The following is a 24,631-nucleotide window of genomic DNA, read 5'->3' on the forward strand; positions in this document are numbered from 1 at the left end:
ACAATAGTTTGCAGACGACTCTCTCGAAGAGAGATCGTTACAGTGGCAATATTTCAAAATTCTTTCATATGTGAATGCGGAGCATTGCACCGACGTTTTAAATAGATGAATATTGAATAAAGAATGCAGCTTCTTGAATTTGTATAGCCTTCCCTCCTGTCAACAATATTCCTTTACAAACAGTTGGCCAACTCGAACGATGGGATTTTAGTCTTGTAGACGAGAGCATTGCCACAGCTAGAATTACACTTGCTTGTATCTTTCTTAATTCAGTTGTGTATGTGCTCCTAACTCAATAGATTTTGCCCTGCAGCTCAGATACTGTCAAACCATCTATGTTATGATCGCACATGACGGTCTCAGCGGCAGCAATATGTTGCTTATTTTTCCCACAAATACTTATGCAAAGCATAGATATCCAAAAAGCGAACATTACTCTCCGTTCCCCACTTCATATTTCAGTCTGTCTACGCTCTGCAAACACACATAACCTTAAAACTCATGCAACTAGTGTCGCCAAAGTTGGAACGTGCCGAAAGTGTTCAGTTTCACCAACGAGTTGCGCAAACACGCGGCACGCATGCGCAGTGACGAGTAACGCAGTTGCCTGCAACCTAGTGTCGTCGTGTAAACTAGGCTTTGAGTTCAGATGGCTGTGTTCTTCAGAGTCTACTGCCACAGCTCTGCCACGTGAAACTGAATGCAGAATTTACAAGCCTTTATGGATCTTGTTTGTTCACAGACGAACGGTGAACTGGTATTGAGATTCCAATGTGAGGCAAGTGGAGGGGGATTTTTGTGGAAGCTGGAGTGGATGACAGGCACGTACACTGCTACCAAGCTTACGTTATACTGGAATCCGTACTTCAGGGTGTTTTGATCGGTCCCTTTCTGCAACTGGAAGATACATGTACGAGAAAGAAACAGAGAAAAGATTGATGGTACTACACTGCTGGCCACCGTAAATGCAACACCAAGAAAGACAAGAGGTAGCACAACAAAATTTATTTTTTAGATAACATGTTGACCAAGTATCAAATGATTACGTTTACAGACGTCTGTGACATGTGGTTCCTGCCAGAATCAGTAGCCAGAGTAGCCGCCATTGTTGGAGATCACCGCTGCCACACGTCTCGGCATTGAGTCAAAGAGACGTTGGATGTGTTCCTGGGGTACAGCAGCCCAAGCAGCTTCCACACGTTGCCAAAGATCATCTGGTGTGGCAGCTGGGGATGTAATCTGGGTCACTCGTTGAGCAACCATGGATCACATGTTTTCTATGGGTGAAAGATCCTGAGAGCGAGCCAGCCAGGGAAGCACTTCAAACTGGTTATTGACGTAGAACCTTTGGACAATGCGTGCCACGTGTGGTCGCGCATTATCCTGTTGAAATATGGTTGTGGACGAGCCCTGAAGGTAAGGAAGGACAACTGGCTCCAGCACCTCGGATATGTAGCACCGGCTATTTAAAGTACCGGCAATGCGTACTAGAGGCGTGCGAGAGTAATATCCAATACCGCCCCATACCATAATACCCGGTGCAAGACCAGTGTGGCGGTGCATAATGCAGCTGTCCAGCATCCTCTCTCCACGGTGTCTCCACACTGGAATCCGACCATCGTGGTGCTGCAGACAGAAGCGGGCCTCGTCAGTAAAGACAACGTCATTCCATTCTGCCGTCCACATCCGTCTGTCATCACACCATTGGCGACGGAGACGTCTGTGGTTCTGCGTCAATGGTAGATGAAGCAATGGACGTCTTGCGGACAGACCACTCTGCTGTAAACGGCGTCGAATGGTACGCGCAGACACTGGATGATGCGTTACAGACGCAATGTGCTCTGCTATGGTTCGGGATGTCACTGAGCAATCCGTCACTGCCATGCGCACAATTTGCCTATCAGCACGTGCAGTGGTGCACCGAGGTGAATGCGATCGACCACGTCGGTCCGTCGTACCCTCCTGCATCCAACGGTCACATATCCGCGTTACAGTTGTTTGGTTTCGTCCAACACGACTAGTGATTTCTCTGTATGATAATCCACAATCTCGGTAAGCCACTATCCTTCCTCTGTCGAACTCGGATACTTGATCAAACGATGTTCGCTGTTGTCTACAAGGCATAACTGATCGTCTTGTGAAACAACCACAAGGTAAACACACGTGCCGAACGTACACTCGTCGAAATCGCCAAGCCTTAAATGGCGCTATGAGGTGGCGCCACAGGCGCGCGTGATGTGCGTCTGCGCTGAAATTCTAATCAGTTGCATATCTCATCGCTGCAAACCCATAGTGTAAATTTCACTTGATTCGGATGCTTCCTTCAGGGTGTTGCATTTACGGTGGCCAGCAGTGTATTTCAGCATTGTTCTCTAAAGGTTCGCATCCATCCTGACTGCCAAATAGCGCCAAAACTGCCACCACGCCAAGAAATAACCATAATTTCTGGTCAGTGGCATGAGTACTAACAATATCCTAAGACAGGTCGTTACTCTTTACCGCTTGTCACAACAGACAATATTAATCTGGAGTTTAGTAGCGTCACAGACAATCATTGATAGAAATTCACTAGTGAATAAGAAGTCTATAGCTAGATTCCAGGGTGTGTGTGGAGGGGGGGGGGGGGGGGGGGGGGTGGTCATCAAGACCACCTCCTTGTCCCTCTCCCTTGCGGACGCCTATGAACAGGGTATAACGTTGCTGTCCACCATTCGCAGCAACGTTATAGACGCGCGCGTTCTTAAGGGCAGCAGTCATATTACAGCAGTACTTTCTTTTCATAAAGACTTGGCGTATTAAAACATGGCCTATGGTACACGTTATCGAGCAGTATATTTTAAGTTTGCCACGGTTCGTTTCTTGTATTGTTAGCTGATATGATTTTAAGTATATAGACTGAAACAGCGAGTGAAAATTTGCACCAAGGTTGGGAATCGAACCCACGTCCTCTGCTCACTGGACAGGTGCGTTAGCCACTAAGCCACCTTGGCACAGCAATTTGAGCAACTGTACAGTTTATCCTGGCACGCCTCCCTCCTTGATCGAAATTGTGCCATTTCATTTGTATAAGTATCTGCACCTGGACTGCAGCCTGTATCCCCCATTTGCGTTCGACGCTGAGGCGCTATTCGAGAACATAGAGAGCCCTGGCAATTCTGTTCGTGCGTAAGGGGGAATTTAAAGTAGACTGTGGCGGCAGTAAGAATTTGGATCGAGGAGCAAGGCATGCTAGGGTAATCCGGATAGTTACGTACATTGCCGTGCCAAAGTGGCTAACGCACCTGCCTAGTAAGCAGGAAACCGGGGTTCAATTCCCAGCGTTGGTAAAAATTTTCACTCATACACGAAATCTTTAGTACAAGACATCAAAAGCATTTTCTCTGGTGTTTTGGCAGCTATGTACACTTTCGATTTGCCAATGTATATATGGAGTCATACGAAGAAAATATTTTTGACCACATGTTTCGTACGACGTCCAGAGTCGACGAAAAGTGTTGGTTTGTTACTCATTACAAACAAAATGTTTTTAAGGTGGAAATTTATGGCCCCATTACATGGAACGTTTGTAGAATAATCTGTTGTGATCTTCAGCTTGACAGGGAAAGTTATCTAGGAAGAATAACCTGTGTATTGTGTATTAAACTGGGGACCTAGAAACGATGGAGAGGCATCGTCCTGCTGTGGCCGTCAGTGGTTCACAACCCCGCAACAGGCCACAGTAATCCACGCACCCTACCGCCGCCCCACAACGAACACAGGGTTATTGTGTGGTTCGGCCCCCAGTGGACCCCCTCCTTCCCCCCCCCCCCCCCCCCTCGGGAATGTCTCATACCAGACGAGTGTAACCCCAAATGTTTGCGTGATAGAGTAAGTATGGTGCACGCATATGTGGAGACAGTGTTTGTGCAGCAAACACCAACACAGTGTAACTGAGGCGGAATAAGGGGAACCAGATGGTAAACCGCCTTAAAAACCATCCACAGGCTGGCAGGCACACCGGACCTCGACACTAATCCGCCGGGCGGACTCATGCCAGGGACCGGCATGCCTTCCCATTCGGGAAGCAGCGCATTAGACCGCACGGGTAGCCGGGCAGGCTAGAATAACCAATACGCCAGCAGCGATTGAATAGCGCTGCTGCAAGGCAGTGGCGACAGACCAGACAGAGCGGTGCAGTCTGGTACACATGGAGGGCGAGTCGGGCAAGAAATGTGTGGCTAATAAGTTTCAGAGGACACTACATGTGGCTGCTTCTTTAACCTCAGAGCACAGTACAATATGGAAGACATTTTCATGTTTGTTATTGTGGTCTTCACTTGGAAGACTGGACTGATACACTCCCTGCATTAGTCTATTCTATACAGGATTCTGCTTCTCAGTATGGTTACTGCAAGCTACAGCCACTTCAACCTGCTTGCTGTATTCAGACCTTGGTCAGGCTCTGCAGTTTTAGCCTCTCACACTTTCCTCCATTACCAAATTGACCACTGCTTGATGCAGCAGGATTTGTTCTGTCGACCTATCCTTTCTTTAAATCAAGTTGTGCCACAAATTTGTTTTTCCCCAGTTTGACTGAATGCCCTTCATTAGTCATATGATGCATCCAACATTCTTCCATAATGCCGCTTTCCAAACGCCTCAATTCTCTTCTTGTCTGAATTTTTTCGACCATATTTAACTTTCGTCCAAAGATACACTCTACACGAATACCTTTAGAGATAGTAGTACAGGACTCGGCTGTATTAGTACTTTGGCTAGGTGGCTCGCTCTCTATAAGTGTGAACGTTACCTATAACGACAAAGGACACCGAAAGATCGTTAAACATTTGATCAACACACCTGCATGACCGAAACGTGGTAAGGAATAATTGTTCAGGCTGGCTCCATCCTCACACTGCAAAAAACGAAGTAGCGAATATCTGCCGAAACACACGAGAAAATGCACCCGACGACTCTTAGTTGAGACACCTGATACGTGAATGTCGTTGGTTGTGACGCAGTGATCCATCTTCCCGCAGGCAGGCAGCCTCTGGGAGATCATGGACGCCACCTGGATGATCTCGGTCGGCCACCCTACGGAATTCGGCGAAGGTAAGCAACAACGCTTTCTTTAAATAAATTCAGTCTTCGGGAGTACTGAAAGAACCACCTTAATACTAAAAATTCGCCCTTTAAAAAAACAGCAAGTACAGTCTTTATGCCTCAGTGAAAAGTGAGGAAATTTGACAAATTCCTTATCTTCGACAAAGGAAATGCGCTTCATTATCTCATGGGATGACCAGAAGATTTTGTTTAAATAAGTGAACTATTGTCATGGGAGAAGCGATACGCTCGTCTCATTGTAGAACTGTTGGGCCGTTACTGTCGGATGCTCATTAATCATTGGAACAATTTATTTGTTTCATGAGAATGCTGTAAACTGTAGAGTTATTATACAAGGCGGTCAGAAACAGGCTGAATAGTTTATCAGGATGTTGCAGGGTTGCTTGCGCTGAGAATAACTGTTAAGGAAAAAATCAAACAGTTGCGCCGTTTCCGAGTTAATTAGCAATGAAGTTAGCCAATCAGGACGGTGTGCATGCAAATTCAAGAGCGACTCCCCCCCCCCCCCCCAACCAACAGATACAGTTAGTTTTTCTCATAGCGTAGATCATAAAGCACGAGACTGCTCAGACTTTCGCATGCTACCGTCTCATGCTCACTGTTTGTGTAGCTCTCTTGTTTGTTTTTAGGAAACCAAATGACAAATATGTTTGGCGACACCTTCTCTGACTGGTTGCTTGAAACTGTGCGTGCAACGATTTGATTGGCGAGGTCAAAACGTGGCGCATTATTTTCTTGAAAAATGCCCTGCCGTCGGGAAACATGATCCTCATGAAAGGGTTTACGTGGTCTGCAACCACTGTGCGATACTCCTTTGCCGTCATGATACCTTTCACGAGCTGCACTGGACCGACGAATGCCCACGTGAATGTTCCCCAGGGCATAATGGAGCCACTTCCAGCTTGTCTCTATCTCGCAGTACTGGTGTCAAGGAGCTGTTTCCGTGGAAGACGACAGATTCGCGCTCTCCCATCAGCATCACAAACAAGTTAGAAGGTATTGGCATTCATCACACCATGCAACGCCATTTCACTACGCCAACGTCCAGTGCCGATGGTCACGTGCTCATTTCAGTCGTAGTTTCCGAAGTCGTGGTGTACAACATTGGCACACGCATGAGTCTTCGGCTGCAGAGGCCCATCCTTAGAAGTGTTGGGTGCACTATGTGTGAATACACACTTGTACTCAGCCCAACATTAAAGCCTGATGTTAGTTTCGCCACCTGTCCCATTCTGTCAATGTGCCCAGCCTAAGACGTCCGACATCTCTAATGAGGGATGGACGCCCAACCAAACGACGACTGGATGTCGCTTCCCCTTGATTTCGGATCATGTTTAAGACACTCACCACAGCACTCTTCGAACACCGAACAAGTCTTGAAGTTTCCGAAACGCTCATGCCGAGTCTGTGGGCCATCACAGTCTGCCCTCAGTCAAACTCAGTCTGATCGCATCTTCCCCATTCCACACACGGACAGCACGCTAACTGATACTACTACACTCATGCTCATAAATTAAGGATAATGCTGATACATGGGGAAACAACGCTCTGGTGGGCGGTTTGCGGGTTTAAATCACCTGGGGGTATGAGCATGCAGTGCATTTGACCTGCGGTCCTCATACAGTGTCGCTGGCAGCAGTCCCTCATAAGCAGAGGTGTGTTGGTGCATGTCAGAGTATGGTGCAGCGAGTAAGTGTGCAGACGTTTTCAGACGTGCTAATGGTGACTGTGTGTTGGAAATGGCTCAAAGAACACACATTGATGACGTTATGAGGGGTAGAACACTAGGGCGACTAGTGCTGGTCTAACACAGCAGGTCGTAGCGCGGGCCCTCCGTGTGCTACAAAGTGTGATCTCAAGATTATGGCAGCGATTCCAGCAGACAGGAAACGTGCCAGGAAACGTGCCCAGGCGCTACAGTACGGGATGTCCACAGTGTACAACACCACAAAAAGGACCGATATCTCACCATCAGCGGCCGCAGACGGCCACGGAGTATTGCAGGTAGCCTTGCTCGGGATCTTACCGCAGTCACTGGAAAAGTTGTCTCAAGACACACAGTCTACAGACGACTGAACAGACAAGGTTTATTCGCCTGGAGACCTGCAAGGTGCATTCCACTGATCCCTGGTCACAGGAGAGCCCATAAATCCTGATGTCAAGAACACAGTACATGGTCACTGGAACAGTGGTCCAAGGTTATGTTCACAGACAAGTCCAGGTATAGTCTGAACAGTGATTCTCGCCGGGTTTTCATCTGGTGTGAACCAGGAACCAGATACCAACTCCTTAATGTCCTTGAAAGGGACCTGTATGGAGGTCGTGGTTAGATGATATGGGGTGGGATTATGATTGGTGCACGTACACCCCTGCATGTCTTTGACAGAGGAACTGTAACATCAGGTGTATCGGGATGTCATTTTTCTCCAGTATGTCCGCCTTTTCAGGGGTGCAGTGGGTCCCACCTTCCTCCTGATGGATGATAATGCACGGCCCCACCGAGCTGCCATCGTGGAGTAGTACCTTCAAACAGAAGATATCAGGCTAATGGAGTGGCGTGCCTGTCCTGCAGACCTAAACCCCATCGAGCACGTCTGGGATGCTCTCGGTCGACGTATCGCTGCACGTCTTCAAACCACTAGGACGCTTAAGGAGCTCCGACATGCACTGGTGCAAGTATGGGAGGCTATACCCCAACAGCTGCTCGACCATCTAATCCAGAGTATGCCAACTCGTTGTGCGGCCTGTGTATGTGTGCATGGTGATCATACCACATATTGATGTCAGGGTACATGCGCAGGAAACAGTGGCATTTTGTGGAACATGTGTTTCGGGGCAGTTTTCTCAACTTATCACCAATATCGTTGACTTACAGATCTGTGTCATGTGTGTTCCCTATGTGCCTATGCTGTTAGCGCCAGTTTCGTGGCACCACATTCTGCAATTGTCCTTAATTTATGAGCATGAGTGTACATTCAGCGTGCATGTCTCTGACTAGTCATTCCTTGCCAGATGACGCTTCTAACGCCTGGATGGGTTTATATCGATTGTAGGTCGATGGTCATAATGTTCTGGCTGATCAGTGTACATCCTCGCTCAGTTCCTATACACTTCACTGCATCCGGCTTCTAGGTGAGTCCAGTAAGACACTTATCGCATACATAAACAAAGCGATTGAAATTATAGGTATGCGCCGGCCAGAGTGGCCGAGCGGTTCTAGGCGCTACAGTCTGGAACCGCGCGACCGCTATGGTCGCAGGTTTGAATCCTGCCTCGGGCATGGATGTGTGTGATGTCCTTAGGTTAGTTAGGTTTAAGTAGTTCTACGTTCTAGGGGACTGATGACCTCAGAAGTTAAGTCCTATAGTGCTGAGAGCCATTTTGATAGGTATGCAACATACCTAATGTACAGATAACACTGTTACCAAGACCAAGACTACTAGGAAAACTGCCGTAGTCTGTATTTACTTACGACAGCCTACAGTAGTTTTAAAGCTCTACACAACGCCTTCTACTGTAGGGAATGGCACTACGATTCCTTCAGCGGCTTTAAGTACTTGGAGTCCGGCTCTTTTGTTTCTGAATGCCTTATGATAAGGCGTTATCGTTAGAAAGTCGCACAGCTATGCGGGAAAAAAATGAAGGGGAAGAAAGATCGGGGTTTAAACTTTCGTCGGCGATGGTGCACAAGCTCGTATAGGATAAGCATAGGGATTGAAATTGCTAGTGCCCTTTGTAAGGAATCCATGAATTCTTATTTTGAGTAATTGCTTGCTTACTCATGCAGCTCACGAGTACATACAGATATCCATTGTCGATGACTAAGCACCGAGAGTGCTGTATCAGAGAAGTTGGATTTGATCTTCTGGTAGGTGTGGCCCAATGGTAGTAGTTGAGTGTTCGCTTTCACCGCAAACAGGACCTCAACAATAGCTGTCATTGCAGTGAGCGGGAAAGAGATTCGTGTGGATATTATAAGAATGAATGCTGCGGCAGTCTTCGCGTCTACCTCGCCGGTCAGCCCTGACTGCAGTGTTTCTCGGATTGCATTGTTGTATATAGATATAGCGTTTCCCCCGCTGCTGCTCCCTTCGACACAGATACTGAACACACTTCCTCCTCCCTCTCTCTCTTTCCTTATCTTCCTCCTTCTGCCTGTCCACCTCATCCTCCCACCTCTGCCTGCCTCCCCCCTCACTCTGTCTTCCTCTTCATCACCTCGTCGTCTTCTTTTGGTCCGTCTCCTCCCACATTTCTTGATCATATCTTCCTTTCCCTCCCTGTACCCATATCCTCCTCCCCCCTCTCTCTATCCATCTTCACCTCCGCTCTTTCTTTTCCACCTGGCCACTACCCCTCTACACTTTCCACGTGCCTCAGGCATCTCCCTCCCATATACAGGTCACCATGAACAGCAGACCAATACTACTCCAGCAAAACATGTCTGTCACGTAGGTCTGAGTACATGGCAAGATCCGAAAACCGCTTCTTGCTCCCTGTAAAGCAGGTTGATTTGGCAGGCCAATATTTTTCTAACATGCATTTTGAGCAGGGCAACTTATACACCAGAGGCTTGGAGAGACACTTTTTTGCCGTGTCTCCACTCCTACTGAAGCTAGGAGGTTATAAACTCCACAGTACTGATATTCGTGAGACCTGATGTTTCTGTGCCAAACGTAACTGAAACTGATAAAGTGGATTTGGAGGAGATCCCTGATATTCGAATTTACACGTGTATCTCTGTTTTATATGTGTAACAGACACACATACAGAAACGTGTGACAATTGGTATTTCATTTTGGCCTGTGTCGAGTTTAACTGTCTTTAGTTTGTAAGACATAGGCGTAACTGGCTCATATTTATGATTAAGAACAATACATTCGTCTATGTTAAAATGCAACAGTGAGTTTGACAAATATGGTAATCCAAATAAATCCAGTAATAGTCTGGCCACGAGAAAAAGATTGAAATACCAAGTAAAGGGTAACATCCTAGGCGTTGGAGTATGGACAGAAGTGGTAGGGAAGCTAGAACATCTGAAAAGGGAAATTCAAAGGCCCATTCCAGATACGGTAGAGGTCAAGGAAATTAAATGGAAGAAGATAAGGATTTCTGGTCAAACAAGTATAGGTTCATACCAACAGCACCATAAAATAGTGTAATGGGAGGAGAATTCGTCGGGAATAGGACGGTAGGGAAGAGAGTCACTTATTGTGAACAATTTAGTAATACAATTATTCTCATCAGTACTGGCAACAGACAACACCACCAACAATAGTTCTGGTATACATCCCGACTTCACAAGCAGAAGATAGAGAAATCGTATGAGGACATTGAACAGGTAACTCAGTATGTAAAGGGAGATGAAAATTTAATATTCATGAACGATTGGATGGCTGTAGTAGGGTATGGAATAGAAGAAGGAGTTATGGGAGAATATGGACTCGGTAATAGGAATGAGATGGAGAAGAGCTGATTAACTTCTACACTAAATTTCATCTAGTGACTGCGGATACTGTTCAAAGATCACAAGAGAAGGTGGTATACACAAAACGTCCTGGAGACACGAGAAGATTCCAGCTGCGTTAGATCAGGACAAGAGAGAGACTCCGCAATCAGATAATGGATTGTAAAGCAAGTACAGGAGCAGATATAAATTCCGATCACAACATGATTTAGTAACGATGAAGTGCAGGCTGAGGTTTAAGGGAAACGTTCAGAAGAATCATTGTGGTAAGAGTGGGATGCTGAACGATTGAGGAATGAAGATGTGCTTGCAAACTTTTCTAAGGGTGTAGATACTGCAATAATGAATACCACAGTAGGTGGTTCAGTTGAAGCGGAATGGACATGCTAAAATGTGTAAAAATGGCTCTGAGCACTATGGGACTTAACTTTGAAGGTCATAAGTCCCCTAGAACTTAGAACTACTTAAACCCAACTAACCTAAGGACATCACACACATCCATGCCCGAGGCAGGATTCGAACCTGCGACCGTAGCGGTCGCGCACTTCCAGACTGTAGCACCTAGAACCGCTCGGCCACCCTGGCCGGCTAAAATGTGTAACCACAGAAGTGAGACAGAAAAATATAGGTACAAAGAAGGTATCTGGTAAGAAACACAACCTAACAAAAGTAATGCTTAAATTGATTGACTAAACAATAAGGTGCAAAAATGTTATTAGAGGGACAGAAATACAGCAGTACAAGTCACTTGGGAATTAAATTTTTGGGAAGTTTATGGAAGCTAAAGCTGTCTAAAAAGTTTTCTTTCCTACTTTATGTCAGTAGACCACACTTTATGATCATTCAAATGAGTGACGGCACACGGCCAAGGGAGCAAACTGTGATCGTCGCAAGAAGCCTAACTGTCTCTGACCTCTCCTCCACATCGATAGCTGGGCTGGGAAGGGAGCCCGAATCACTGTTGGATACTGGAAAATAGTTGCAGGAAAAATGTGAAGGTATCGAAAAATAAATGGTCATCGGAAGGACAGGTTCAGCCTATAGAAAATCCGAAGCAATTTTCGGTGAAATATAAAACAACGACATCAACAGTAAAAGTGCAGAGAAAAGAGAGGATAGATGGAAACTGTACACTGAAGGCCTTCACAACTAGCAACTGACTGATGATGTGATAAAGGTAGAAATGAGAATCGGTGTGGAAGACAAACGGGTTCCAGTATTAGAGTCAGATTTTAAGACAGCACTGGAAGACGTGAGATCAAATAAGACGGAAGGGACTGATGACATTCCATCGAAATTTATAAAATCATTGGGGAAGTGACGACCAAACTGCTGTTTCATTTGGTTTGTAGGATTATGAGAATGGAGATTTATCGCCACACTTTCGGAAAAACCTCATCCACACATTTCCGAAGATAGCAAGGGTGGAGGCAAGTGTGAAAACTATCGTACAATCAGCTTAACAGCTCATACAACAACGCTGCTGACAAGAATAATATACAGAAGGGTGGAAAATAAAACAGGGGATCTCTTAGATGACGATCAGTTTGGCTTTAGGAGCGGTAAAGACAGCAGAGAGCAGTTGCGACGTTGCGGCTGATAATAGAACCAAAACTAAAGAAAAATCAAGACACTTTAATAGGATTTATCGATCTCGCAAAATCATTCGACAATGTAAAATAGTGCAAAATATTCGAAATTCTCAATAAAATAGGTGTAAACTATAGGGAAAGACGATTAATAACAATATGCACAAAAACGAAGACGGAGCGCTGAGAATGGAAAACAAAGAACTAAGAGCTCCGATCGGAAAGAGTGTAAGATGGGAATGTAGCCTCTCACAACTACTCTCGAATCTATATATCGATGAGGCAATGACGGATCTAAAAAGAAAGGTTCAAGAGTGGGATAAAAATTCAGGGTGAAAGTACAGGGCTATTACAAATGATTGAAGCGATTTCATAAATTCACTGTAGCTCCATTCATTGACATATGGTCACGACACACTACAGATACGTAGAAAAACTCATAAAGTTTTGTTCGGCTGAAGCCGCATTTCAGGTTTCTGCCGCCAGAGCGCTCGAGAGCGCAGTGAGACAAAATGGCGACAGGAGCCGAGAAAGCGTATGTCGTGCTTGAAATGCACTCACATCAGTCAGTCATAACAGTGCAACGACACTTCAGGACGAAGTTCAACAAAGATCCACCAACTGCTAACTCCATTCGGCGATGGCATGCGCAGTTTAAAGCTTCTGGATGGCTCTGTAAGGGGAAATCAACGGGTCGGCCTGCAGTGAGCGAAGAAACGGTTGATCGCGTGCGCGCAAGTTTCACGTATAGCCGCGGAAGTCGACAAATAAAGCAAGCAGGGAGCTAAACGTACCACAGCCGACGGTTGGAAAATCTTACGGAAAAGGCTAAAGCAGAAGCATTTCTTAAACAGGAGATTGGAAAACCGATGGATCGGTCGTGGTGGAGATCATGATCAACAATTCATGTCATGGCCTCCACGCTCTCCCGACTTAACCCCATGCGATTTCTTTCTGTGGGGTTTTGTGAAAGATTCAGTGTTTAAACCTCCTCTACCAAGAAACGTGCCAGAACTGCGAGCTCGCATCAACAATGCTTTCGAACTCATTGATGGGGACGTGCTGCGCCGAGTGTGGGAGGAACTTGATTATCGGCTTGATGTCTGCCGAATCACTAAAGGGGCACATATCGAACATTTGCGAATGCCTAAAAAACTTTTCGAGTTTTTGTATGTGTGTGCAAAGCATTGTGAAAATATCTCAAATATTAAAGTTATTGTAGAGCTGTGAAATCGCTTCAATCATTTGTAATAACCCTGTATATCAATGATAAAATTCGCTGATGAGACTGCTACCCTCAGTAAAAGTGCAGAATAATTGCAGGATCTATTGAATGGAATGAACACTTTAATGAGCATACACTATGGAATGACAGTCAATTGAAGAAAGACGAGAGTGATCAGAAATAGCAGAAATGAGAATACCGAGACTTGACATCAGAATTGGGGATCAAGAAGTGGATGAAGTTAAGCAATTCTGCTAGCTAGGCAACAAAGTAAGTCGTAACGGAAGGAGCAAGGAGGACATAAAAAGCAGAGTAGCACTGGCAAAAAGGGCATTCCTGGAAGAGAGAAGTCTGCTGGTATCAAACATAGGCTTTAATTTCAGGAAGAAATGCCTCCGAATGTACGTTTGGAGCCCAGCATTGTACTGTAGTGAAACGTGGACTGTGGGAAAAACATAACAGAAGAGAGTCGACGCATTTGAGATGTGGTGCTACGGAAGAACGCTGAAACTTTGATGAATTGATAAAGTAAGAAATGAGGTAGTTCTCCGCATAATCGGTGAGGAGAGGAACATGTGGGAAACGTCGAAGAAAAGAATCGATAAGCTGGTAGGACATGTGTTAAGACATAAGGAAACAAGTACCATGGTACTAGCGGAAACCATGGAGGATGAAAACTGTTGACAGAGATTGGAATGTATCCAACAAATCACAGAGGACGTTGGGGGTAAGCCCCACTCTGAAAGGAAGATGTTGACACAGAAGAGGAGGTCTTGGTAGGCTGCATCAAACAATTCGTAAGACTGATGACACACACAAAAAAAATCTCTGCAGCCCTGTAATACTGTTCTGACATCTCCCTTGCCGTACCGATCGTCCTTGTCTACTAACGAGAATCATGAATTAACTTTCGGCAGCTTTCTTTTGCTAACTATCAGCATAGCAAAACCAGTAGGGAGTGACACGCCTTTCATAGAGACCACCCCGACGCCGGCCGTAACCAGTTTAGAAGACCAATGCATGCTTGGACAATGGGAGAACTGGCCCAACGACTCTCCAAAACGAGTCGGGTGTGTTAACTACTGTTCCTTTGTGTTCATCATCTGGGATGTAAATGTTTAAAGTGTGACATCAGTGGCCTTCTATCAAGCGGAAACTGGAAGCAATGTGATCGCGTGGCACGTGAGCGATAACGTGTGCAGGGTTACGAATGTTCGCGTAACCTGGCTGACGTTGAAGCAAGTGGTACTTTGGCTTCGTTGAGGGCGGTGCTGGGCGAAGAATGTTCGTCTACGGACTTGCGAAACATTTATATAATCGGCTTTGCAACTCTTATCGAGCTTGTGAGATAGTATTCAGTGGGGACGCTAAACGTATACAGATAAATGCAACAAGCATTGTTCACCTGAAATAATGATGCTTCTGAAAGACTGAACTATATACACTGATGATCCAAAACACTGTAATCACCTGTTCTGCATACCGCGGATCCGGAAGTTTGTTGCTAGGTTTGTGGAGGTATGTGGCGTTAGATGTCTATGCACAGATTTACATCTATATCTACTTCTACATGGTTACTCTGCAATTCAGACTTAAGTGGCTGGAAGAGGGTTCATCGAACCATTTTCATACTACTTCTCTACCATTCCACTCTCGAATGGCGCGTGGGAAAAAGAAACACCTAAATCTTTCCATTCGAGCTCTGATTTCTCTTATTTTATTATAATTATCATTTCTCCCTACGTAGGTGGGAGTCAACAAAATATTTACGCATTCGGAAGAGAAAGGTACTGATTGAAATTTCGTAAATAGATCTCGCCGCAAAGGAAACCGCCTTTGTTTCAGTGACTGCCACCCCAACTGGCGTATCATATCAGTGACACTCTCACCCCTATTGCGCGATAACACGAAACGAGCTGCCCTTCTTTGCACTTCTTCGATGTCCTCCGTCAATCTTACTTGGTAAGGATCCCATGCCGCAGCAATATTCCAGCAGAGGACGGACAAGTGTAATGTAGGCTGTCTCTTTGGTGGGTTTGTCGCATCTTCTAAGTGTTCTGCCAACAAACCGCAGTCTTTGTTTCGCCTTCCCCATAGTATTATCTATGTGGTCTTTCCAATTTAAGTTGCTCGTAATTGTAATTACTAGGTATTTAGTAGAATTGACAGCCCTTAGATTTGTGCGGTTTATCGTATTCCCAAAATTTATCGGATTTCTTTTAGTACCCATGTGGATGACCTCGCACTTTTCTTTGTTTAGTGCAAATTGCCACTTTTCGCACCATACAGAAATTCTCTCTGGAACATTTTGTAATTGGAATTTATCGTCTGATGATTTTACTGGACGGTAAATTACAGCGTCATCTGCAAATACGCTCAGATTATCACCTAGATCATTTACATAAATCAGCAACAGCAGAGGGCCTATGACACTACCTTGCGGAACACCAGATATCACTTCCGTTCTACTCGATGATTTACCGTCTATCACTACGAACTGTGACCTCTCTGAGAGGAAATCACGAATCCAGTCACACGACTGAGACGATACTCCATAGGCACGCAATTTGATTAATAGTCGCTTGTGAGGAACGGTATCAAAAGCCTTCTGGAAATCCAGGAATATGGAATCGATCTGAGATTCCTTGTCGACAGCACTTATTACTTCATGGGAATAAAGAGCTAGCTGTGTTGCACAAGAACGGTATTTTCTGTATCCGTATTGGTTATGTATCAATAAGTCATTTTCTTCAAGGTGATTCATAATGTTCGAGTACAGTATATGCTCCAAAATCCTTCTGCAAATTGAGGTCAGTGATATGAGTCTGTGATTCAATGGGTTACTCCTATTTCCTTTCTTGAATATTGGTGTGACCTGTGCTACTTTTCAGTCTTTAGTAACAGACCTCTCGTCAAGTGAGTGGTTGTATATGATTGCTAAGAAAGGCGCTATTGTGTCTGCATACTCTGAGAATAACTTGATTGGTATACCATCCGGACCGGAAGACTTGCCTTTCTTAAGTGACTTGAGTTGATTCGCAACACCTAAGATATCTACTTTTATGTCACTCATGCTAACAGCTGTTCTGGTTTCGAATTCTGGAAATTTACTTCGTCTTTTTTCGTGAATTCGCGTAATTAAAGATCGCAGATTTGCGTACGTGGTGATGGCACCCGATAGCCGCCCAGATGGGTTCCATAGTATTTACATCAGCCAAATTTCGTCGGCAAGACATCAACGTGAGTTCACTATAATGCTCCTCAAACCACTGCAGCACGGTTCTGTCTCCGGAACGCGGACATTTATGCAGCTGTAAAATGACGTTGCGCCGGCCGAAGTGGCCGTGCGGTTAAAGGCGCTGCAGTCTGGAACCGCAAGACCGCTACGGTCGCAGGTTCGAATCCTGCCTCGGGCATGGATGTTTGTGATGTCCTTAGGTTAGTTAGGTTTAACTAGTTCTAAGTTCTAGGGGACTAATGACCTCAGCAGTTGAGTCCCATAGTGCTCAGAGCCATATGAACCATTTGAAAATGACGTTGCTGTTGGGGAAGAGGGATGCAGGTGGTTCGCAGTTGTCAGCGTGTCTTCAGTTACCAACACGGGTCACATGCAAGTGCAAGAGAACGTCTCCCGTAGCATAACATTGCTCCCACAAGTCTGCGTCCGCGGCGCGCTGCACGTTTCGAGTTGCCACTAACCTCGATGATGGCGTTTGTGGAGACGACCATCGACCTAGTGTAGCAAAAATGCGATTCACCCGAAGAGCCAACACGTTTCCATAGATCGACGGGCGAATCCCGATGGCCCTGCGCCCACTGCAGTCGTAAATGACTGTGGCGTTGGTTCAACATGCGAACACGTAGGGGTGGTCTGCTGTGGAGCTCCATGTTTAACAGTGAACGTTGGACGGTGTGCTCCGAAACGCTTGTGCGTTCACCAGCATTGTACTCTTTTGGGAGAGATGCCACAGGTCACCATCCATCCTACTTTACAGAGCAGACAAGCATCCGAACCCTACGTTCTGTGAAGAGTTGTTGACGTCCAACCATTTAGCACTTGTTCTTCTACCTGTTTCCGTAGATGCTCGCCTGCCGCAGTGGCCGTGCGGTTCTAGGCGCGCAGTCCGGAACCGCGCGACTGCTACGGTCGTAGGTTCGAATCTTGACTCGAGAATGAATGTGTGTGATGTCCTTAGGTTAGTTAGGTTTAAGTAGATCTAAGTTCTAGGGGACTGATGACCTCAGATGTTAAGTCCCATAGTGCTCAGAGCCATTTTTCGTAGATGCTCACGAGAGTAGCACGTGAACATTCGACCAGCTTCGCCGTTTTCGAGATACTCGCTCACAGGCTCTGCTTAATAATAACCTGCCCTTTGTCAAATTCGTTTATCTCTATGGATTTCCACATTTCAAGCCCATATCTTCGCTACGGTGATCCCCCGTCCTTGTCTGCTGCCCTTATACACGAGGGGTGTTCGTAAAGTAAGGTCCGATCGGCCACGAAATGAAAACCACGGTGAAAATCAAAAATTTTTTATTCGCAACAGTTTCAGCTACCTCTCTAAATAGTCGCCGCTGCGCCTTAGACATTTGTCGAGGCGTTGTTCGAGCTTACCATTACCCTCGTCACAGAAAGCAGCTGCATGTGCTTTCTGCCAATTCTCTACGCTGGAGTGCCTTTCATCGTTTGTGCCAAAATGTTGTGATCGTAGCTAGCGGTTAATGTGAACAGAGACGAAGAACGGAGGGAGCCAATTAAGGGCTACATCGTGGGTGATCAAACACTTGCCATCGAAAACGCTGCAGGAGCGTCGTCATTGCCCATGCATAATGCGGCTGAAAATTCTCTTGAAAAAAGAAACGCCTGACATTTATGTTATGTGGGCTGCATAGCTTCAGGCGAAATTTCTCACCAGATCCACATACTTTGCGGGAGACACTGTTGTTTTAGGCATTTCTACCTGATCACTTTGCGCTCTGAACTGGAAAGAGCGACGTGAAGCGCACTAAAGACACTGCCCAACACATCTGTTCAAAGTTTTATCCGATTTTCACCGTGGTTTCCATTTCGCGCCTAAAGGACCTTACTTTAAAAATACGCCTCATACTTTCGTTACCACCTCACGTGCCCGCAACACCACCAGGTGGCATCTAACGTCGCTGTGGCTGTGGTCATAATGTTTTGGCTGACTGTCAATCTCCAGAAGGAAAATTATCTTTTCCTAATTAGAGATATATTACCTTGTTGGCAGCTATCATTCTTCCAGCAACTGTGCTACATATTTTATTCAGAGTAAAATCGGTTTCCACTTGCACCTTTGAAATATGCCTTTGCAGTTAAGTGGTGTTGATAGATTAATCTGACAACTTCAGAAGTCTTCAAAATTTAGGGAAATATCAAGAATAGAAAGTGCAAAAAATGTGTCACAAAGACTTACACATTCGTGGCTTATAACGTGGATAAGAGTAAGTCAAATTAGTATCGGATAATTAGAGTCCTAAGAAGAGTACATTAAAAATATTAAAATGTTTGTTTAAGATTATCTGATACGCAATAGTTGTCAGTCATAAAAACGATATAACTACGTTAATGACCAATTATGAGATGACATATCCCAAGATTTACATATTGTATTCGATAATTTCGACTACAGGCTGATAACTCACTTATCTACAATGTCAAGTAATTTGAAGGGGGACTAGTACAAGGAAAATTATAAAAGTAAATAAGAAAAACTGGACAAGCGGTAATGGGACCCGCACACTGGGTATTTCGTACAAACTTAACTATCTACACACACAATTCATCTATACGAGTAGGTTTTGATGAGTGAGTTTGGAAGCATCAAAATATGTGACATAAATGGCCGCATTTTGTTACTGTATTCACTTAGAAGCTTATATTTTTTACACCGCGAAAGTCCTTAGATCTTATTTAGTATTCTACGTAAGTTTCAACTTGATACCTCTACTCGTTCCTGAGAATGACGGGTCTTGACAGATGGATAGTCAGACAGACGGACGGACAACAAATGGCAAAAAAATATTTTGTATGGGATACAATTACACGCAGCAGGACACTGTGCTGTACCAAACGGGTAGCTCCAACACGGGGCGTCGACGGTGTTATGGCCTCAACGCTCACAGCTATTTTGCCTGATTGGCTTACCGATTCTGAACTGTACAGCCTTCGGAGCTTTTTGAGCGCCCCTTATAATATCAGAACACTTGATTACATTTACGGAATATTAATTTTATTTACTTGCAAGTATAAGAGGGTGGTAACTATTTATTTACAGCTCGTACTAAATAGATACGTGTTTCAAAGTGTTACTTACCTTCAAAGTAGTCGCTAGCGTTGTGTATAACCCGTTGCCAGCGATGTGGAAGTCTTAGGGTACTCTTAGCAGTGCCAGTTGTGTTGACAGTTCGAGCGGTGCGGTATACTGCCCGACGAATTTGTAGCAGTTCTGAAGCGAATGCCGTAAAGTGTTTCCTTCAGTTTAGAAATCGAATTGAACTCACGAGGGCTTAAGTCAGGTGAGTGCAGTAGGTGGTATAGCACTTAGTAGCCCCATCAGCTAAACAAATCAGTAACAGCTTGCACTTTACGTGCATGAGCATTGTCCTGCAAAATGATGGTCAGGTCCTCCAGAAAGTGTCATCACTTCTGTCTCTAAGCTGGTCGTAGGTTGTGTTCCAAAAATGAACAGCATAGAGACAGAAGTGATGACACTTTCTGCAGGACCTGACCACATTTTGTAGGATAATGCTCAAGCACGTACAGTGCAAGCTGTTACTGATTTGTTGGACTGATGGGGCTGCTAAGTGCTATACCACCTACTGCACTCCCCTGACTTAAGCCCTCGTGAATTCAACTCGATTTCACTCGATTTCTCAACTGAAGGAAAAGCTTCACGGCATTCGCTTCAGAACTGCTACAAATTCGCCGGGCGATAGACCGCGCCACTCGAACTATCAACACAACTGGCGCACCTAAGAGTATCCTACGCCTTCCACATCGCTGGCAACGGGTTATACACAATGCTGGTGACTACATTGTAGGTCAGTAAAACTATGAAACACGTATCTATTTTGTACGAGCTGTAAATAAATAGTTGCCACTATTAAAGTTCCAACCAAAAATGGTTCAAATGGCTCTGAGCACTATGGGACTTACTTAACATCTGTGGTCATCAGTCCCCTAGAACTTAGAACTACTTAAACCTAACTAAACTAAGAACATCACACACAGCCATGCCCAAGGCAGGATTCGAACCTGCTGCCGTAGCGGTCACGCGGTTCCAGACTGAAGCGCCTAGAACCGCACGCCACAGCGCCCGCCCAAAGTTCCAACCCTCGCATCTTTGAAGTTCAGAGGAAAAAAGATCGTTTTTAACTGAACGTTCCTTATCTATTTTACTCATTACTCAGATTTCTCAGTCTCTGTCTTCACTTCTTCTGGCGTAAGCATCGGAGCGAATTGCTCAATATCCGCCATTGCTCTGTACAGCTGTTACTGTACACGAATTTACAAGCCTATTCGATTCATTGATAGGTCAGAAATACAGGCATTGATGTAAAACTTATAGTATATTACATATAAGAGAATGTATTACAAATAAGATAAAAACTCACTATTTGTGCAGTTCATTTGATAGGTAGTCTTTAAATGAATGCACACTTTATTTATTGCAATTTCCTGTGTTTAAGTAGGTGTTACTTGTGAGAATATTTTTGCCAGTACGCGTATTCTATCGCTGCAAAAGACAGTACTAAAAAAAAAAAAAAAAAAGTATGTCTTGCAGATATTCGCCTCCAAGCAGACATATTTTCAGATAAGCAATCTTGCATTCTTCGGTGATAGCAGTAGTTATTTCGGTGTATCGTCATTGCAGATGGACGAGAGTAAAGCTTAATTAACAATTTTATCGACATTCTTTTTCGCCAAAATGTATAAAATTCGAATAAAATAATAATTTCTCTTTCGATATTTTTTTTCAATTTAAATAATTTTGCACTTTTTTTGTATTCTTTAGGCAGATCCCACACGTGTTTAAAATCTTAATGATTCCAATTCCTTTCAGGTTGTTAACAGCATCTCTTCCTTAAATCACGAATGCTATAGTAAAGTTGTATACGATTAAATGATAAAGCTTAAATGCTACGTTATAGGCCTTTAATTCAAAAACTGGTCAACAATGCTTCTATTTTGGGCTAATTATAACAAAATTTCCCGTGGTAGAGCACAGGTTTAGCCTAGAGTCCTATAGACCCCAAGCAACGTAAGCTTCTGAACACTATAAATTCTCGTCATGCTGAAATTCCCCTTCAGATGCGCTCCGGTACTTTTTAAGTTATTATTAGCAATCCAGTGCGACTGTTGCTATACGAAACCAGAAGTCGTGTGTTTGTGTATTGCATATATGTGTATGTGTTGTGTGTGTGTGTGTGCGTGTGTGTGTGTGTGTGTGTGTGTGTGTGTGTGTGTGTTCACGTCGTATCATCAGTAGCCGGTCGCAGGAGAACCTCCCTTCAGCTCATGTTCCTCCTTGGTCATTTACCCCAACAGGGTCACGCCTTATAGTGTTTCCAGCTGACCTCGGTAACACGGTACTCCTGACCCACAACCCCACGCATCTCGTGAAGTGTCGGTGACAACGGACACTAGTTACAGACGACGAATGCTACTTGCAGCAATTCAGCTGGAACACAGTCCTCAGGACGCTGTACGGCTAGCGTTGTATAATTAGGAAACCACTCTGTATTTTTTCACTTTTTTTACTGTTGTTCGAAATGTAGCAATTCCCTTCTCTCGCGCTGTACTTCGACTGTGTAATGACGGAAGCAGCTTTAATGACTAGCCACGAAACTTATCGAAAAGGGGAAAAAACTACTGCCTTTGATTCAACATTTATGAACGAGGTTTTATGTGCTAATATTTTCTGAGGAATCTGTGGTCCTCTGTCCACAAATATGGTTTCTAGCGGAAGCTGGGTATGCCAGGTACCGCAGCACTTCATAAATACGGTCCCAGCGTTCTTCCATCGTCGGGTAATTTCCATAGCATTATAAGTTGTCAATGACACAAGCAACAATCCGCAAGGTGTGGAGCCAACGGTACTCACATCTTTCCCATTATTTCCAGTTCCATTCATGAATAGTTCTCGGAGAGAAGGGCTGTCTCTAAACCTCCGTGTGGCCTCGAATAGTTTACTTTCTCGTCGTAGTCATTTTGCAAGACATGAGTGGAAGATAATAACATGCTACCTGGATCTTCTTGGAACGTGATACAGGTTATACAGGATGGTCAGAAATAGTCTCAAAAGCTTGTAAGGGTTTTCCAGAGGAGGTCGTGCTGAGAAATAATTGTGGAGAGAAAATTCGATACACTGTGCCATTTACAAGTTATTTAACACTGAAGCCAGAGCCAATGAGGTCGTCGGCGCGCAAATTCTAGCGGCTTGCCAGAGACCGTGTCGTCAAACTCTTTATTCGTTTGGTTTCCTCAAATCGAACAAACGTAGCTTTTGCTGACATGACCGAAATTTATCACTTCCGAAAAAGGCATATGTTACCTGGTACTAAGCATTTCAACAAGTGGTAACTCAAGGACCCACAGACCTCTGTGCATTACGCATTTTAGCGCGTGCAAATACTTGAATTAGCACGCGCAACAAACTGTTTAGCTAACATCAGTTCTATGTTGTTGTTGTGGTCTTCAGTCCTGAGACTGGTTTGATGCAGCTCTCCATGCTACTCTATCCTGTGCAAGCTTCTTCATCTCCCAGTACCTACTGCAACCTACATCCTTCTGAATCTGCTTAGTGTATTCATCTCTTCGTCTCCCTCTACGCTTTTTACCCTCCACGCTGCCCTCCAATGCTAAATTTGTGATCCCTTGATGCCTCAAAACATGTCCTACCAACCGATCCCTTCTTCTAGTCAAGTTGTGCCACAACCTTCTCTTCTCCCCAATCCTATTCAATACCTCCTCATTAGTTACGTGATCTACCCACCTTATCTTCAGCATTCTTCTGTAGCACCACATTTCGAAAGCTTCTATTCTCTTCTTGTCCAAACTGGTTATCGTCCATGTTTCACTTCCATACATGGCTACACTCCATACAAATACTTTCAGAAACGACTTCCTGACACTTAAATCTATACTCGATGTTAACAAATTTCTCTTCTTCAGAAACGATTTCCTTGCCATTGCCAGTCTACATTTTATATCCTCTCTACTTCGACCATCATCAGTTATTTTACTCCCTAAATAGCAAAACTCCTTTACTACTTTAAGTGTCTCATTTCCTAATCTAATCCCCTCAGCATCACTCGATTTAATTTGACTACATTCCCTTATCCTCGTTTTGCTTTTGTTGATGTTCATCTTATATCCTCCTTTCAAGACACTGTCCATTCCGTTCAACTGCTCTTCCAAGTCCTTTGCTGTCTCTGACAGAATTACAATGTCATCGGCGAACCTCAAAGTTTTTACTTCTTCTCCATGAATTTTAATACCTACTCATAAATTGCGCTACGTATCATATTTTTTCTTAACAGTTATTTCTCAGCACAAGCTCCCGTGCAACAACTTTATAAACTTTTCAGATTATTTTTGACCAACATGTATATCAGCTTTTGCGACTATAAAAAACTGTTGTTTAGACAATACGCATTGCGTTTTATTTCAAAGCATCTCCAGTAGCCACTATAACACTGTGGTTTTTCTCGAAAATCCGTTTGCCAAGATCGTAAACAGTTCTCATATTTAACATTATTACTGTTAAACAGTATCAAATCACAATTACTACTCATGGTTCTTTTTTTCCTACTCCATCCAAAAATGGTTCAAATGGCTCTGAGCAATATGGGACTTAACTTCTGAGGTCATCAGTCCCCTAGGACTTAGAACTACTTAAACCTAACTAACCTAAGGACATCACACACATCGATGCCCGAGGCAGGATTCGAACCTGCGGCCGTAGCGGCCGCGCGGTTCCAGACTGTAGCGCCTAGAACCGCTCAGCTACCCCGGCCGGCTCCTACTCCATTCCTAACGTTCTTATACAAGTAGGTGTTCGATTTTAGTGCTCTACACTTCAAGTGACACTGAATTTATTCATACTGTGTAGATCCACTTACAGCTCGGGTACTTTTTGATGGTGGGGGACACAATCTGTTTCGTTTTGTTTGTGTGGTTGTGGGAGCGTCTGCTATTCTTGTGTGTGTGTTTATATTTTT

The 24,631-nt window shown here is 44.5% G+C and overlaps 1 protein-coding gene across 1 annotated transcript in view; it reads left to right on the forward strand.

The window, feature by feature from the left end:
• The window catches only part of LOC124805240, a 329,228-nt gene that overhangs the window by 99,008 nt on the left and 205,589 nt on the right, over nucleotides 1-24,631 (forward strand). The window contains exon 3 of the mRNA XM_047265748.1: nucleotides 5,019-5,091. Within this exon, the coding sequence (XP_047121704.1) occupies nucleotides 5,019-5,091 (73 nt within the window). The remainder of the gene's footprint in view (nucleotides 1-5,018; nucleotides 5,092-24,631) is intronic.

Source organism: Schistocerca piceifrons, chromosome 7 (genome assembly GCF_021461385.2).
Source record: "Schistocerca piceifrons isolate TAMUIC-IGC-003096 chromosome 7, iqSchPice1.1, whole genome shotgun sequence".
NCBI classification, from domain to species: domain Eukaryota; kingdom Metazoa; phylum Arthropoda; class Insecta; order Orthoptera; family Acrididae; genus Schistocerca; species Schistocerca piceifrons.